Source organism: Acipenser ruthenus, chromosome 23, assembly GCF_902713425.1.
Source record: "Acipenser ruthenus chromosome 23, fAciRut3.2 maternal haplotype, whole genome shotgun sequence".
In the NCBI taxonomy this organism is placed as follows: Eukaryota; Metazoa; Chordata; class Actinopteri; order Acipenseriformes; family Acipenseridae; genus Acipenser; species Acipenser ruthenus.
Window position 1 is genome coordinate 8,717,912 of NC_081211.1, and position 15,698 is coordinate 8,733,609.

A 15,698-nucleotide genomic window follows, 5' to 3' on the forward strand; every position below is an offset into this window, starting at 1 on the left:
TGGCACCTACTTTAACAATAAAAAAGGGGGTATTGCAATGTTCATAACACTGGAGTTGTGTGGCGGATCAATCTAACTTTTCCTTGGCCATCTTCTATTTGGAATAAACTCTGCTGCACATAAACACATGTTATGAATCTGCATTTCTAAACCATGTTGATGCTGAACTTGTAATGAACATTCTTCACTATTTGTGATGTTCAGACTTTCCTGCAGAATACTTTGCAGTGTGTGAGTCTGGGAGCATCTCTATTTGAACTAGTCACAACATGTAATGGGCTCTGTGTAAACTTTTTAATTTTTTTTTTTTTATTTTGGCAATGAGAGATGTTAACTGAAGCACTGGTTTGCTGCGCACCACTGGATATAGATATATATTTTTTTTTTCTGTGAACGCTTGTACCACACACGTTCTTGCTCCCATGTCCACTGTTAATGAGTCCTGCATAGTTTACAGAAAGTGTCTTTTCAGCATTGCTTTAGATTGTGGAGTGTTTATTGCCTGTGCAGCCATCGTAGCTGGTCAAGTGTGTGCGCTTGTCTCGTCTGCTGAATGCATGCCTGCCACAGTGCTCCCCTAGGTCCTAAACCCTGCTAGGTACAGACAGGGATTGCAGTAACACAGACCTACATTTAAAGGGGTTTAACAGTATAGTTTTGAGCAAAATATGGAATCCCCTACATGAGCTTCAGGACTGCTGCGTGTCACTGCCTTCTACCTCCAGAGCCAGCTGTGTAGGTCCACCCTCCTACATCCTGCACTCTGCTGACCTCATCAGCATGCTACCACATCTTCCACTGAAGCACTATTGCATTACCAGTATGTCATTGTAGATGTACATTGTTGTAATCCTAACTTGTTGCATCTTATTTCATATTGTACTCAAAACAAACAAATGTTTTAGTCCTCAATCAGTTATGGTATCAATCAATGTACTGTTTAAAATTGATTTCAAATGTTCTGTATTTTAAAATAGATGTTTTTAATAATTATAGTTGCAATAAAATGAGCTGGGAAAGAACAGATCTAACACACAGCTGCAGTGCAAAACAAAGTACTGTGCTGTCTGGAAGCAGTTTAAAGGAAGAGACGCACACCCCCGGATTGGATTCATATGGAATTGTGTTCATTTTCTTTCACAAGCACAGCAGCTGCAGAGTTGTATAGAATGCACACACAGGTAATGCATGGTTATTTAAAGTATAGGAAACACAGCCTCATTCTCTATATAGTATAATGGAGTGCTTAAGTTGATTAGTTTAAGGATATTGTTTTCCTGTTGATTGCTATAAGTAGTACATTTTGCTATGAACAGCTTCTCATAGGAATGTGTATTTTAGGTGAGTTAATATCACTTATCACTTACAAATATCAGAATTTTGAATACAGATGTAAAGTGGAAGTCACTGGAAGAACATTTCGATTAAAAAAACACCTTGGAAAATACACAGGTGTTTAAAGAACCGTTCCATCTTCCATTTTCCTTTTTGTATTTTCCTTTATCTCTTCTTTTTCTGTATTTGCCTCCATGTTTCTTTGCTTTATTTCACCCTTTGTCTTTTTCTTATAGTTCTTCATTTTCACTGGTTTTATTTCACCTTTTATTTATTTTTCTTCACTTTATCCCATCTTTCTATTTAGTTTTTCTTTATTTCCATTGCTGGCTCACCATGTTCTTATTTGGCCTTTGTTTGATGTCCCTTTTCCATTGGTTTGTCTCACTATACTTGTTTTGTCTTGTTCTTCATGCAGTTGTAATTGCCTTTCTTGTTTTTGTTTGCCACCCTCCCTAGATGCAGAAGCACCAGCAGCATCTTTTTCTCCTCCGTCTGGTTTTTCTTGGAAATGTTTTTAAACCATCCAAACCCCCTTCCCTTCTCACTGGGCAGCTGTTCCTTCAAAGGCTCCACGGCGCTGACTTTCTCCTCCTCGTCTCTTTCACAGAGGCTTCCCATCCCTTTAGGATCCTCTGGGTCTTGCTGTCCCACCTCCTGGTCTCTCCCCCCTGCAGAGCGGTGCTGTGATTTTCTTCCTCCGGGATGTTATGTGGAGAGGTCTCCAGGCTTTGCAGAACCAGGTTCTCCTCATTGAGTGGGGCAGCTCTTATTTCCCTCCTCTGCAGAATCTGTTGCTGCCGCTGGCATGCTGCGTCTGGTTTTCATGGGGGTCTCTTCTGATGGTTGGGGGTGCACCCTCCTGTGCCCCTACGCATGAAGAAGCCGCTGTCCTCACTGCCAACACGCTGAGGCATGTTGCAGTCCACATTAAATTGAGGCAGATGTTTCATTTCCTCGCCCAGCTGTTTGTCAGGGCCCTGAGATGTCACGCTGGGGCTCAGGGACTTCTGGTCAGGTTCACTTTTCAATTGCTCTTTTGGAAGCTCCCTGGTGGCTTTTTGGATAATCTCATCGATGAATTTGACAGCCACAGCCCACAGCAGTGGTGAAACTTTATCAACTCTGTTCATCATTTTCTTTTCATTCTTCTAACTGTTAAAACAATGGGGAAAAATAGCAAAACATTCACTTCAAAGGGAAAGGGACTCTTACTTTATTACACAAGTTATGGCAGAGGCATAACACAGGTGTGGCCAATCATGGCCCCAGAGGGCTATTCCACTCCTGGTCTTTGTTCCAACCCTGTTCTAAATTGTTTAACTGAACCAATGAAACCTCCAGCCAGACCCTGAAGTAGTTCATTGTCTCATTAACCCTGGAGTGGAATGGCCCTCCAGGACCGTGATTGGACACCCCTGCCTAGCATTAAATCTACACGGAACTTTAACAGAACTGCCTACAGCACTGGCCAAAAGTTTAGCATCACCTACAATTTTAGGATTGAGATAATTAAAAAAAAACAAAAAAAAAAAACTACATGAACATAATTTAGATCTTTTATTTAACATGCCAAACAGAAGTAGAAATTGGGATTTATTTATTTATTTACTCTTTAACCAGGGAAAAACCCATTGAGAGCAAGGCCTCTTTTACAAGAGTGTCCTGGCAAGATGAGCAGAAACAGACAGCAGTGATTTCACATCCCTAAAACAACATCACTCTAAAAGACAATCTCATCACACATTCAGCCTGGGATCAGAAACACTTCATTCTTAGAATAAATCTGAAAATAAATGGAATCTTACTCATTATTCTTCAATAATAATAGCGTTTAGGGAAAGCTTGGAAAGTGAACACCAGGACGCACCAATTAGGAATTATTTAGGATTAATAGGGAAACATTTTTTTTTAAACAATATCCAAAAGAGCTCTTTTTGATCTTATAAATAATCCCATGTTTTCTATCAGTGTTCCTGTATAGTTCTAAAGTAATGACCTCATAAATAATCACAACTGGAAAGAATATCCTTCATCTCCAAGTGACACACAGAATAGCAATGATGTCACTGTGCTGTGACGATGTCATTCTATTCTGAGGATGTCTTTGCATTGCGAGGATCTTATTTAAATGCAGTTACAGTATTCCGGTATAGAGACATTTTAATAATCAGCTATTTTATCTGACATTTACCTGATGTTTGCACATCAAGAATAGTCTCTGAATTTGACTTTTTCAGAACATCCTGGTATAAAAGCATTTCAGAATTGATATTCAAAGAATTGAAATTCTTAAGAACCAAATTATTTTCCAAATAATGCTACAGCAAGTGTCACTGGATTCCTCTTATCACAATAAGCCAAATTGACATAATTGCTTGCTATACCCACAAACTATATTTAAATTACTGTACCCCGCCTTCTGATTGGTCCTGTCCTTTTGACCGTAAATGAGGTCACAGTTCTGTCACATAAAACATCTATTTTGCTGTGCACTTGAAAGGGAAGGTCCATTAATAGAAATGTCAGTTTGTACTTTTTGACATTCTGAAAGGCTGTTACTGCATTAGTGAGGTAACTGCTTACAGTGGGGGAAAACACACACAGTACATTGCGTCTCGTCTTACCATAGCAACAACCAGCAACGTCATTTTTTTTTTTGAGCTAAGACTTCCTGCCCTGTCTTCTAGTATGCGTGACAATTAAAGTTTCGCATTTTCCCTTCAAATATGTCATCTCAAATGTAATGCTTTACTGCCAAATGAAATGACCTGTTCTTATTAGCAATTTCAATTTCCCTTCAGATCTTGAGTTTTTCAGTATAATCTAGCGAGGCAAATGGAGTCTTAATCAGCCCATCAGCTGCGTTATCCTGCATTTCAAAACGAAGCCATTTCAATCCTCACTCATACAACTGCAATACAGCCGCGCGTTAGAAGGGGTGGGTCGCTCCTCCAATTAAAACCCGTGCTCAGATCACCCGATCACAGACAGACAGGAGTTAAGGGCTGATTACACTGGCAGCGGAAAGCGGTAAACCGTGCGGGTTTTCACGTTACACTGGCGGCGGGAAACCACGCGGTGTATGTACATTTATTATCACGTGTTAATGTTGTTTTTAACTCACGTCTGAACCAAACAATGTTATTCAGCACCATATAAAGATAGTGTGCATTGCATGACTGAATTGTTTACCTGGCTTGGCTAAAATCGCCACTTAAATAAAATAAAACAAAACTGCGTTGAGTCAATCTCGCTGAGAGACGCGGTAAAGTTTCCTCCGCGTTGAGTCAATCTCGCTGAGAGACGCGGTAAAGTTTCCTCCGCGTTGAGTCAATCTCGCTGAGAGACGCGGTAAAGTTTCCTCCGCGTTGAGTCAATCTCGCTGAGAGACGCGGTAAAGTTTCCTCCGCGTTGAGTCAATCTCGCTGAGAGACGCGGTAAAGTTTCCTCCGCGTTGAGTCAATCTCGCTGAGAGACGCGGTAAAGTTTCCTCCGTGGTTTAAAGTGGTTTAAAAAAAAAAAAAAACCTGCGTGAGAATGATGGCGCGTGGAACCCGATTGGAGCGTCAATGAAGCCCTCGCGCGGTCTCGACACCTCTTATAAACCCCCAGAGCGCAGTAAGCGAGGATACAGCCTGACTGCAGGGACTGGAGCGACAAGTGGCTGCGGGAAAACAACACCAATGTGTCGGAGCGGGCAGAGGATGATGATGCTGCCGCCTTGCTTACTTGTGGCGTGCTTGCTGCTTGGATTCGGCCGGGCCGCCTTGTCTTGGACCGGGGAGACCCCGCTGCTGCAGCCTGGGAATGCGACTCCCAACCTCGGTGAGGCGTCAGAAAGGAGGCTTACTTTTTTGTTTGTTTTTCTCTGTCAGTTTGTTTTTAAATGTGCTCAGTTCCACCTGCACTGCACAGTGCCTTCGTTACAAACAGATAGACACGGGGCGTCCTTCTGCAGTGATTCTCTACCGGTTAACTTTGCTTCCTCTCGTTCCTCCCGCTAGACTCCTTCCACACTAACAGCCCAAGCGAGGACGATGACGGCGGCGAGACAGCCTCCACCGGCCCGGTTCTTAAACCGGAGGATCCCGGATTAATCTGCTACGAGGATAGAATGACACTCAAGCTACCCGGCACTGGCGTGAAGGCGCTCCGTGTGCGAGGTGAGGGCGAGGAGGGGCCTCGGCGACTCCATACAACACACATACATATAAATATATTACTGGTTTATGTATGACTGGAATACAGAACTAAATGGTGCGTGTGGGTCTTACAATTAAAATGCAGTGTAGTTAGTTGACCAAGAAAGTAATTTTATTCTAAATAACAGCAAAATATTAGCTGGATATTTGACGTCTGTTTTAATGTTTGTTGTACTTCCTTGAATCGAGCAAACATTGAAACCTGGCAAATCCTGGAACATACATTTCAGATGACAGCATTCCCTCTTGTCTTGTTTGAATCTGGTCTGTGTTTAATAGACCCGCCTCCGTCCTGCTACTAGATGGAAATAAATCGCATGTTTACTTTAAACTTCGGGCACGTGGTCCCGGTGTAGCGACAAAGTGTTTCATCGTCAGAATGTGGTGCGCGTACCCGTCTAACGCCAGAAAATGATACGCTGTGATCGACTACTGCACACATCACTACAAACAAGGCACTATCATACAGGTTTACAGTGTTAGATAACCCAGTTTGTTCATCACCAGTTACAACATGGCCCTTTTCAGATGGTCGTAATTGAGCTAAAATCATTTGTGCATGGCAAGCGCAGCACACAGTGTACCACGTTTTAATGTGTACCACACCCCGTGATGGATGACCTCGCACGATGTTACTATATTTCTTTTAGTGAAGAATCGCCTCCTTCCAGTGGCGAGCCTGGCCGGGTTTTGCAAGTACAGCGTGACGTTTAGTGGGGGCTACAGCTTGTTCACGACGTCATTCAAGGGCTGCAACGTGAAGATACAGGCAAGTTGCTTTAACTCCTTTTTACTGTGGGTTTGGAGAATTCAGAGACTCTGGATCCGACAGGATGCTCCTCAATCACTAGAAATAATTTAAGGAAGAAATGGATAAATGCTCTTTTAATAATTGGCTACAGTGTTGGACAGCATGGTAGAAATAGCAGGTAGACTATAATTGAGTTGGACTGGTTCTGTATTGGTGAGATTGATTCTATTGTTGAGGGACCACTCTGTTTTAACCCATGAAGTGTCTTGTGGATTTAATTGGCTTCTACCTCTTAACTAACTGCAAAAGTGAAGTCAGTGTAGTGTATCAGATTGCATAAATACAGCTTGTGTTTGTTCTCAGAAATGTTGTACTCGCTGGGTTAATACCTCACCATTCCAGACTTCTTTGATAGCAGTATTGGCCACCCCTGGTGTTACTGTCTTGTTCCTTTTAGGAAATCAACGGGATCTCCTCCTTTGTGCTCACCGTGTTCTTCGCAAGGACAGGGGGTGCAGGGCTGGTGATGAGGTGTCCACAGAGCACCCCCAAATCTCTCCCCAGCGCAGCCTGTGGGGTCACCACTGTGACCTTTGAACTGCCAGAGGGACCCCTAGAGGAGGTCACAATCATAGGTGAGACCCTGATTGTCAAATGCTGTTCTGCATGTCTAGTGTTCTTCCTGAATCTGAACACAAGGGCTGCAACAAGACACTAATGTCACGACCGTATCGATATGAAGGTGTGGTACGATCTGTATCAATGTGATGGGCTACTTGTAGATGCCTAATCAAATGTTCATTTGATGGCTATTGTTACATTGAGACTGGATCATACCACTATCCCAAGCAGCTATGACACCCCTCATAGCTTGTGTCCAACTATTCAGACCTCTCTCTTTACATTGCGTAGACACCATGATTGTCTGGCCCTGGCTAGAACTACAGCTCCCATCATGCCTATGCACCTGCAGCAATGGTGAGTGATGCTGGGAGCTGTAGTTTAGACTAGTGAGCTATGCTGTGGTCTTGTATCGCGATACAAACTATATACACCTATTGCAATATCATATCTTGACTCCTTTTAATACACAGTGACTTCTAGTATTTCACATTTGCATGAAGCTTGATATTTCTTCTCATGTTGTGTGTTTTCTCAGACCGGTCTGGTTTGGAGATGCTGATCAAAGACGCCCCAGATGAATGTGCTTTCTACCTGATGAAGGGAGACGGGATGAATGTGCTCACAATCTCTTACTATGCCAAGGATGAAGGCTGTCCTCTTCAAACACAGGTACAAGGTCAAAGCGTGCGCTGACTGTCCTTCAATAATCTCAACCGAGGACCAGCGGCTATTGGCATAAAACCCCTTGCTGAAGCGTAACAAGGATACATTTTTCCCTTGACTGGGATATTGACTCCAATGTTTCAAGCTGTTTTCTGCAACACCCTTGAACTCCAAGGGAGGGAATTCACTTCAGGTGTTTTATAGGAGCAGCCACTGAACAGCACTCAGCCCTGCAGCCCTTATAGCTGGGGCCATTCAGGAAGGCAATTGCACAAGATTTGAGGTAGAAAGATGCTTCACTAATTCACAGAATTGCCCTTAATCCATTAAGTATCAACATGTAGTTGAAGTATCTGAACACAAGAAGTTGTATTTGTAATTTGGTACCTTTCGGTGTTTCTGGCTAACAATTACAGTATCAATGTTAAAGTAAAACAGGTAGATGAGTTAAATACTCGATGACAAAGTGAAGCCTGTCCTCCAAATAAGGACTGACAATTAAATGTTACAATTTACTACAGCAATTGTAGAAACTAACCGTTAAACTAACCTCTGTGCTTTCGCAGTGGTAAAGTCTGCAATTGTAGCTTAATCTAGTCTTTGGCAAATCTGGTGCATGATTGATGTCTGTCCTAGTCCAGTCCAATGTTCCTGCAACAATGTATATTTATTGTTTTAATATTTGGGCAAGAGAAGCTTCTCCCCTGATGCTACTGTAACAGTCTAAAGCCGGCTCAAGGCGCTATTCTAACCAGTCTTCCTCCCAGAAAAATACCCTGGTCTTCCATGTGACGTACAAGGACGCGGAGGGACGGCCAGGCTCCATAGAGCAGGAGTGTCTCCCATTAGAACCCCCTGCTGTCTGTGGCCCCTCCAGCATGAGTACAGATCTTCCAGAGGGGCCACTAGACCAGGTCTTCATCCTGGGTGAGTCTGCAGTGGGAGGGGCTGGTTTGTAAAGCCGCTTGCTCTTAATCATGAATGCAATAGTAGTGTACCCATTCCAGGCTTTACCAAGAGCTTGATTAGCCACTGTGTATAGGGAACAAGTTCACTTGTCTTAAACTCCTAGTGACACCAGGAATAGCTGAAACTGCTATGCGATGGGAGTGTTGTTTCCATCCCTGGTGTCAAAGCTTATAAGAGTTGGAATGGATTTTAGAGATGGTCAGCACTCCTCCTAAAGGGGGTGGATGGGGGTCAGTGATCATGTTGCAGGGAGTGCAGCAAGACTCCTATTGCATAGTAGTTACTATGAGCTTCATTAGCCACAGTGTAGGTATCCAGCTCAGGGGTGTCTTCTTCAACTCCTAGTGAGACTAGTATTGGATCCTTAATTGTACTTGCATAAATCACAGTAGATCCATTGGCAAGTTACCCTCCCAATGGCATGAGTGCTGTAGCTATACCCACCTCCTCCTGTCCTTGTAGATGGGAAGAACAACCTGGTTGCTGTGAAGGCCAATGGCAGTTGTGGCTATGGGCTGGTCCAGGGGATTGGGAAGAACTACTTTATGGCTCCTTACGATGCTTGTGATGTGCTGAAACAGGTGAGGCTGTCTGTGTGAGCAAGCAGGGACCCCTTCAGACCTAGTCAATTACTATTGGACCTGTCATTTACAATGTAGTTGAACTTGGCACACCTGTGCAATTCCTGCATATTTGTCTTGCCCACAGTAACAGCACAGCAGTGTGACAGTACAGTGAAAGCATGTGTGAAGCATTAGAAACGGTACACAAAAAAACCAAAGCAGGGTAAAACTAACCCTTCAGTTTCCCAGTGAAAGCATGCTAACGTGTGGTAATGGATGATCATGCCATGCTTTCACTGAGCCTAGTTCTTGGCAATGGTAAACCATGCATTTTTGTGGGGACTTATTGTGTGTAACCCTTATTTCTCTTTGTAGAACATTGACGGCCATGTCCATTACTCGCTGTCCGTTTCGTTCTCTGATGTAAACGAGGTGACTCGCTTGAGGCATATGAAGTGCCGTGTCTTGGCTAAGCGTGAGATCCTCCCTCCCCACCCTGCTGGTGTCTCTGTCTCCTGCAGTGAGGGGTGCATGACGGTGCTGCTGCCTGCCGGTCCCCTCGACCTGGTCAAAGTCAAGGGTGAGTCTGGGACTGGCTTTTGACTGTCAAAGCCATGATTGTCATTTGAGCACTTTCAAATTGAGACTCTTTCTATCTTCAGCTGCTGAGAGTCTTCATGCTTTTGTCTTGGTTTATTGTAATGCTGATTTTATAAACCTATTGACTGTATCTGGGGGGTGTATGGAAGCTTGCTGTGTTTCACATTAACATTTTTACACATGTAGAGAACAGCTGGTCCAATCAACTTGTTCAGGAACTTTGGCACAAGCTATTGAGTGTCTGTATCTGGGGCTGCATGGAGGCAGTCTGTGCTGCATGCAGTGGCTGTAGATAATGGCTTTGTTACTGATGCTATGATTACATTCAGAACTGTGGCAATGGGTGATGGATGGCCCTAACCCAGGCTTTGTTTTGATCTTTTTGTAGATGACTCCAATAATCTGGTTGGGGTGCAGTCTGCACCAAGTGCTTGTGGCTACACTCTAGAGGAGAAGGATGGAAAGACCGTCTTCACAGTGTCTTACACGGCCTGCCATGTCAAGACCTTGGTAAGAGCCTGCCCAACTCGTGAATGGCTGGACTCTGCATCCAGTCCTTGGGTTCAGAGCAGGTTTACCAGGGGTCTGCTTGACCTTTTCAATAAAATACCTGAACAAGGTGGAGTTCTGAAAGCCAGGACTGGGTGCAGCAGGGCTAGTGTGTGTCAATCCATTTGTGTTGCTGGATGTGTGTTTTCTATTGTGCCAATGTCTCCACTCTCCCTCCTTGTGTTCTAGAATAACTTGTATGTCCTGACGGTGCTCTTCACCCCCTACTCCTCTCGCCAGAGGGAGGTGACGGTATCTTCCTGCCCTATACCCCCAAATCCCATCCCCCAAGAAGGTGGGTCTAATGAACTCCCTCCTCCCATTGCACAGGATTTTCACCTATTCCAGCTTTTGATCAGAGCTTGATTATCCCCAGGATCTAGTTAACAAGCTTGGGTGTGTTATTAAACTCGTAGCAAAACCCAGTGGTGTGCAGTGACAATCCACTGGGGTAGCAGAGTCAACACCTGCCCCCACCACACAATAACCGTTTTATATGGTCATGGAGGGGGGAAGAGAGAACAGCAAGCGTGTTTTTAATGTAATTGTTTGGTAACCTTGTAATTCGTGTAGTGCGGTTGATACAAAAACTGCAACCTATAAACATTCTGAATACAGAAAAGAAACCAAGCTTTGAGTAGATGGATGCATTGGGTAGCTTTCTTTTGCAGCTGGAGCTTTACGAATAGCTAATGTCAAGTGACTCTCCACACTACTTGTACACAGTCCATTCTGTATTCCTCCTTCAGTGGCTGAGCACATCTCTGGTTGATATTTTAACGTTATCAATGTAATGAACTGCCTCTAATCTCTTGCACAAAATTCAGCTTTTCTTGCACTGCTTAGCCTTGCATATGTCCTGCCTCAATGATTAGCCACCTGCGTAACAAGGGGCACATCTGACACTCCCATTGGTTAAAATTACTCCAGACTTTCAGACCAGGCAGAATGCCTTCAACTGTTTGTCCCTCCTCTGCTCACTTGTGCTTGGACTACCACAGCATGCAGGTCTTTTATTGGTTGATCATGTTGCAGGACCTTCAGCACAACCTAAGAGTATCAGATTCTGGGGGTGTGGAGGGAGTGACACACTTGAGGCTGCCCCACACCAGATTGGCAGTGGTATCACCAGAAGTGATGTGACAAGTTGGAGAACTGGCTGATCTGTCCAGCTAATTGCTATTGACAAAACAATGATCAAGACTGGTACATAATCATGATGTTGAAATTGAGTCTTCTCTGACACTATTTCAGCATGGGTGACAATAAGTCGCACATACCAGGCTTATCCAGTGCCTTTTGAAATGGACTCCCATAGTCTTAATCTTATTGTGGTCCTTGTCACAAAGCTCTGGGTGTTTCCTCTGTCATTCTGGGGATCAGCTTCACCCTGCTGGACCGCATGCATGGCAGCTGTTCTATTTTGTGTTGCCTGTGGTGTGATGCATCTCAAGTATAGGTTTTATTAATCCCTGCAGTTGCGCCTGGTGTGTAGCAGCCTTTACTCTTCCAAGCAGCAATCCATACAAACCCAAGCCGCTGTCTCTTCACTCTGAATGGTAAATCTGTTTCCCTGTCTCATTTCCTGCAGGCTGTCTGATCCCAGCTGAGCAGCAGCTTCCCTGTGGCCCCTCTAAGCTCTCTCCAGCGCTGTGCCGGGCTAGAGGCTGCTGCATGAACCCCAAAACCCGCCGCTGCTTCTACCCTCTAGAGAGTAAGCACCCCATTCCTCTCCTCCAATAGACTGATTTCCTCTTGCATCCATTGGTGTCGTGCACCTCTGTCCTTTCCAATGAATGCAGTAAGCCTGGGCTGCTAGTGGGTTCATGGTCATTCTTGGCTGTTTAAAAGCCTGTATTGGATTCAATCTCTCTCTCTCTCCTCAGTGTGCACGGCAGACGAGCAGTTTGTGTTTGCTGTTTACCGCAAGTCTTTCAATCCTGAGGTCAACCCTGCCAGTCTGGCGCTCGCTGGGGACCAGTCCTGCCTCCCAGTTCTCTGCACTCCAGACTATGCCATCTTCAAATTCCCAGTCACTGGCTGTGGGACCTGCACCTTTGTGAGTTCCTGTTCAGAAGTTTGAATGGAGCATTTCAGAATTGACCCTTTTGATGCATGACATATCAAATGGCTGTAATTAGTTTTGGCCACGTACATTTAATTGGACCAGTGACGTGATGCACTGGATTGTAACCCTCTGTGTGCAGGTTGTGGGGGAGACTAGAGTCTACCTGGCTGAGGTGCAGAGCTTGATCCAACGCAGACAGTGGACCTACGGGCTCGTAACCAGCGACCGTCCCTTTAGGCAAGTATATAGCCAGAGCTCTGCCCTTATCGCAGGTATACATTGCTTTTAGATGGAGCCTCTAGTAATGGTGTGGATCACAGTCTTTCTCCTATGCTGTATTCAGTGCTCCACTCTTTCTACCCCTAGTCTCCTTGTGGAATGTCGTTATTCTAAAGGGAACGTGGCCAGCACTGGGTTCCTGGTGAAGACCCCCACAGACCTCCGCCCTGCCCCTCACCTGGGGGTGTTTCAGGTGCAGTTACAGATTGCTAAAGGTGAGACATGCCACCTGGAGGTGTATCTATCCATCTCTTCAGTTATTATAAACCAAATACAAAGTTATCAAACGCTCCATTTCAATGCATGTTATAAATCTGTCCTCCAGAACTGAGATCCAGCCGCTTCTACCCCCATGTCTCACTTGATAGGATGCTGAAAGTCTCTCTCTCCTCAGATGGGACCTTCTCCCAGTTCTACCCCTCCTCCAGCCTGCCCGTGAGTCTCCTCCTGGGGAGCAGAGTTTACCTCGAGCTGCGTCTGATCAACCCCACTGACCCCAGCCTGGTTCTGCTGGTGCACTACTGCATTGCTTACCCACGCTCCTCCAGTGCTGTGTGGGTGCTGCTGTACCAGGGGTGAGTCTGACCATCACACACATGTTCTGAGGTCCTGTCAGTCTGCCATGAGCTTTTTTTTAACCCTATACCGCTTCTGATTGGATGCCTCTGTCCCTCAGTTGTCCAAATGTCCTGGATTACGGCAGCTCTGCGTCTCTGCACGTGGACGGCCAGCCCCCCCACTCCAAATTCAGACGACGCTTCAGTCTCCGAACATTCCAGTTCCTGAGCAGTGGGCTAGCCCTGGACGAGGAGGTGGGTGGGGTATTAATGGGGTGCTGCAGACTGACCTGGCTCTGCACGGGTCTGTATTGCATCAGTAACAACGCTCAACTGCCAGTGTCTTCAGTGGACATTCCATGACAAGCATTTGGACTCTCAGTCTTTCTGTCTTCTGCATTTTCGATCTCTGTTGTAGTTGAAGACACGGATGGAAGTCCTCCAGAGCAGTTGGGTCCATTCCTGGTTTTGCTATTGGTTTAATCGTACACCTGAGCTTGTTGCCTCTACACTCTGGCTGATCAAGCTTGTAGTAAAACCTGGAATGGGTGATGCTGCTGGCAATGGGAGGTCTTTCCATCCCTGTGAAATTCAGTGCCATATGCTTTGACCAAGTCTCTCCTCCTCCCGTGTATCTCAGATCTCCTTCATGTGCTCCACTGAAGTCTGTTCTCCAGACCAGCGCCGCTGCAATGAGGGTTGCTTTGATGGGAGAGGTGAGTTGCACAATGGATCAAATCCTTCTAGAAAAGGACCAGCGTTGACTCTGGATTCTGTTGATTGGGTTCACATGTGTGTGAGAATTAAGGGGAACACTGTCTTGTGTGTTTTGCATAATAGCTGGTAATTTGGAAGTACACATGCATTAACTTTATCCATAGTTCTAATATTTCAGATACATGTGTTGTATTTGAGCTGCGCTGCTGATGCATTTTTGAACTGCATGGGTTTTATTGTAGTGATTTTGTACTTGCTATCTAGTGCGTCACACTATTGAACAGCAGTTCTATTGGCTTGTACTTCACTCTGGTACATTGTGTTGCTTCTGATTGTCCCAGCATGCTGTATTCTGACCCCAGCACTGTGCCTCTTGTAACTCCTCCTTCAGACACTCCCATCTCAGTCGACCCCAGTATGAGACTGCGCTGTGCTGGTAATCCCTGCCCAGGGAGGGTGATGCTGGAGGGAGCCTAGTGAAGGAGCTCAGAGCCCAGGCAGGAAACTCAGCCCTAAGACTACAGTAACCATTTCAAATAAAAAGAACCAACCCATCTCTTCTGTGCTGTGTCTTCATTGTAACACTCTCTCCACCTCAACACCTGCAAAACAGTCTGGATCTGCCAAACTGGGGGCAAATAGAATTAAGTCAATAATTTATAGGGGTTCACAAAGTATGACAAATGCATGTGAACAAATGTAACCTTTTGAATGCATGGCACCCTTGTATGGGGCTGCTATCTCAACTTTAACTCGGTCTCACCACTTCAAACTCGGCCTCTCTAAATCTGACCTTTGCTTCCTCTCCCTCTGTCTCAGTCTCTCGACTGTCACTCTACCTGAAAATGTAGGTGTTACTCTTGACCCTTCTCTCAACATATGTTTCCTGACACAATTGCTTTCTTTGTATGTAGCATCTACCATATCTGTCCTTTTGTTACTGTTGTATTCCACCCAATTCCTGGTCCAAGCTCTTGTACTCTCCAGATTGGACTTCTCTCTCTCCTCCCCCTCTTCAGCTCATTCAAAACTCTGCTGCTTGTCTTCTGTCCTCTCATGCTTCACTCTGTCTCTGCTGGGATTCAATTTAAAATGCTTGTTCTTGCTTGCTGCCTCTCAGACCCACCTGTTCAGACTGCCCTTGTTGATCTACCCCTCTTATTATGCACTGGACTTACCTGACCTGAGCACCATGTTACTGGATCCTCTGCTAATGCGCTATTCCACTACTAATGTCATTGTAGATATAACTGCATCCTAGTTCACACTGTAGTCTAGTAGTATTATTGCACTAACTGTAAACTACACTATTTAAATATGAAGCTTGCATTGTAACACCTGCAAGTCTCCTTGGATAAAGGTGTCTACAAAATAAACTGCAGAACAAAAATATTTTGATTTGCGCATTTGAAGACCGACAGCAGGCAGTAAAGCGAGAGAGGCAGAGAGTGAGTAAGTGTGTGAACCTCCAGGGTTTGATGATGTAATATTTAACTGGATGGTGTGTCTGTGAAATGGCCAGGACTTGCTTTTAAAGGTATAAACAGCAGTGTAAAGGTGACCTGGTCATGCATGGAGATTACAATACTCCTGGACACTGTGCTGGGCTCTGGTCGTGCTTGTAGATTACAGTACTGCTGGACACTGTGCTGGGCTCTGGTCGTGCTTTTAGATTACAGTACTCCTGGACACTGTGCTGGGCTCTGGTAGTCCCAGAAGGACATCTGTAAACAGAGTAGTTAAATGCTGGTAATGTATAGTGAGTGCCCCCTGCTGGTGGACAGAGGAGCAGTCCAGTTCATCAGGTTATCTATAAAA

At 44.9% G+C, this 15,698-nt stretch overlaps 1 protein-coding gene across 1 annotated transcript; it reads left to right on the plus strand.

Moving 5' to 3' along the window:
• Positions 1-4,876: 4,876 nt before the first annotated feature.
• LOC117970431 (uncharacterized) lies at positions 4,877-14,434 on the plus strand. The gene is made up of 18 exons (XM_058996674.1): positions 4,877-5,163; positions 5,343-5,523; positions 6,191-6,236; positions 6,749-6,926; positions 7,451-7,599; positions 8,301-8,505; positions 9,010-9,128; positions 9,486-9,690; positions 10,099-10,220; positions 10,449-10,554; positions 11,851-11,918; positions 12,079-12,318; positions 12,467-12,564; positions 12,694-12,821; positions 13,001-13,181; positions 13,283-13,418; positions 13,804-13,879; positions 14,272-14,434. Exons 1-18 carry the CDS (start codon positions 4,908-4,910, stop codon positions 14,355-14,357), a joined length of 2,580 nt encoding a protein of 859 aa, XP_058852657.1. The 5' UTR covers positions 4,877-4,907; the 3' UTR covers positions 14,358-14,434.
• Positions 14,435-15,698: the final 1,264 nt, after the last annotated feature.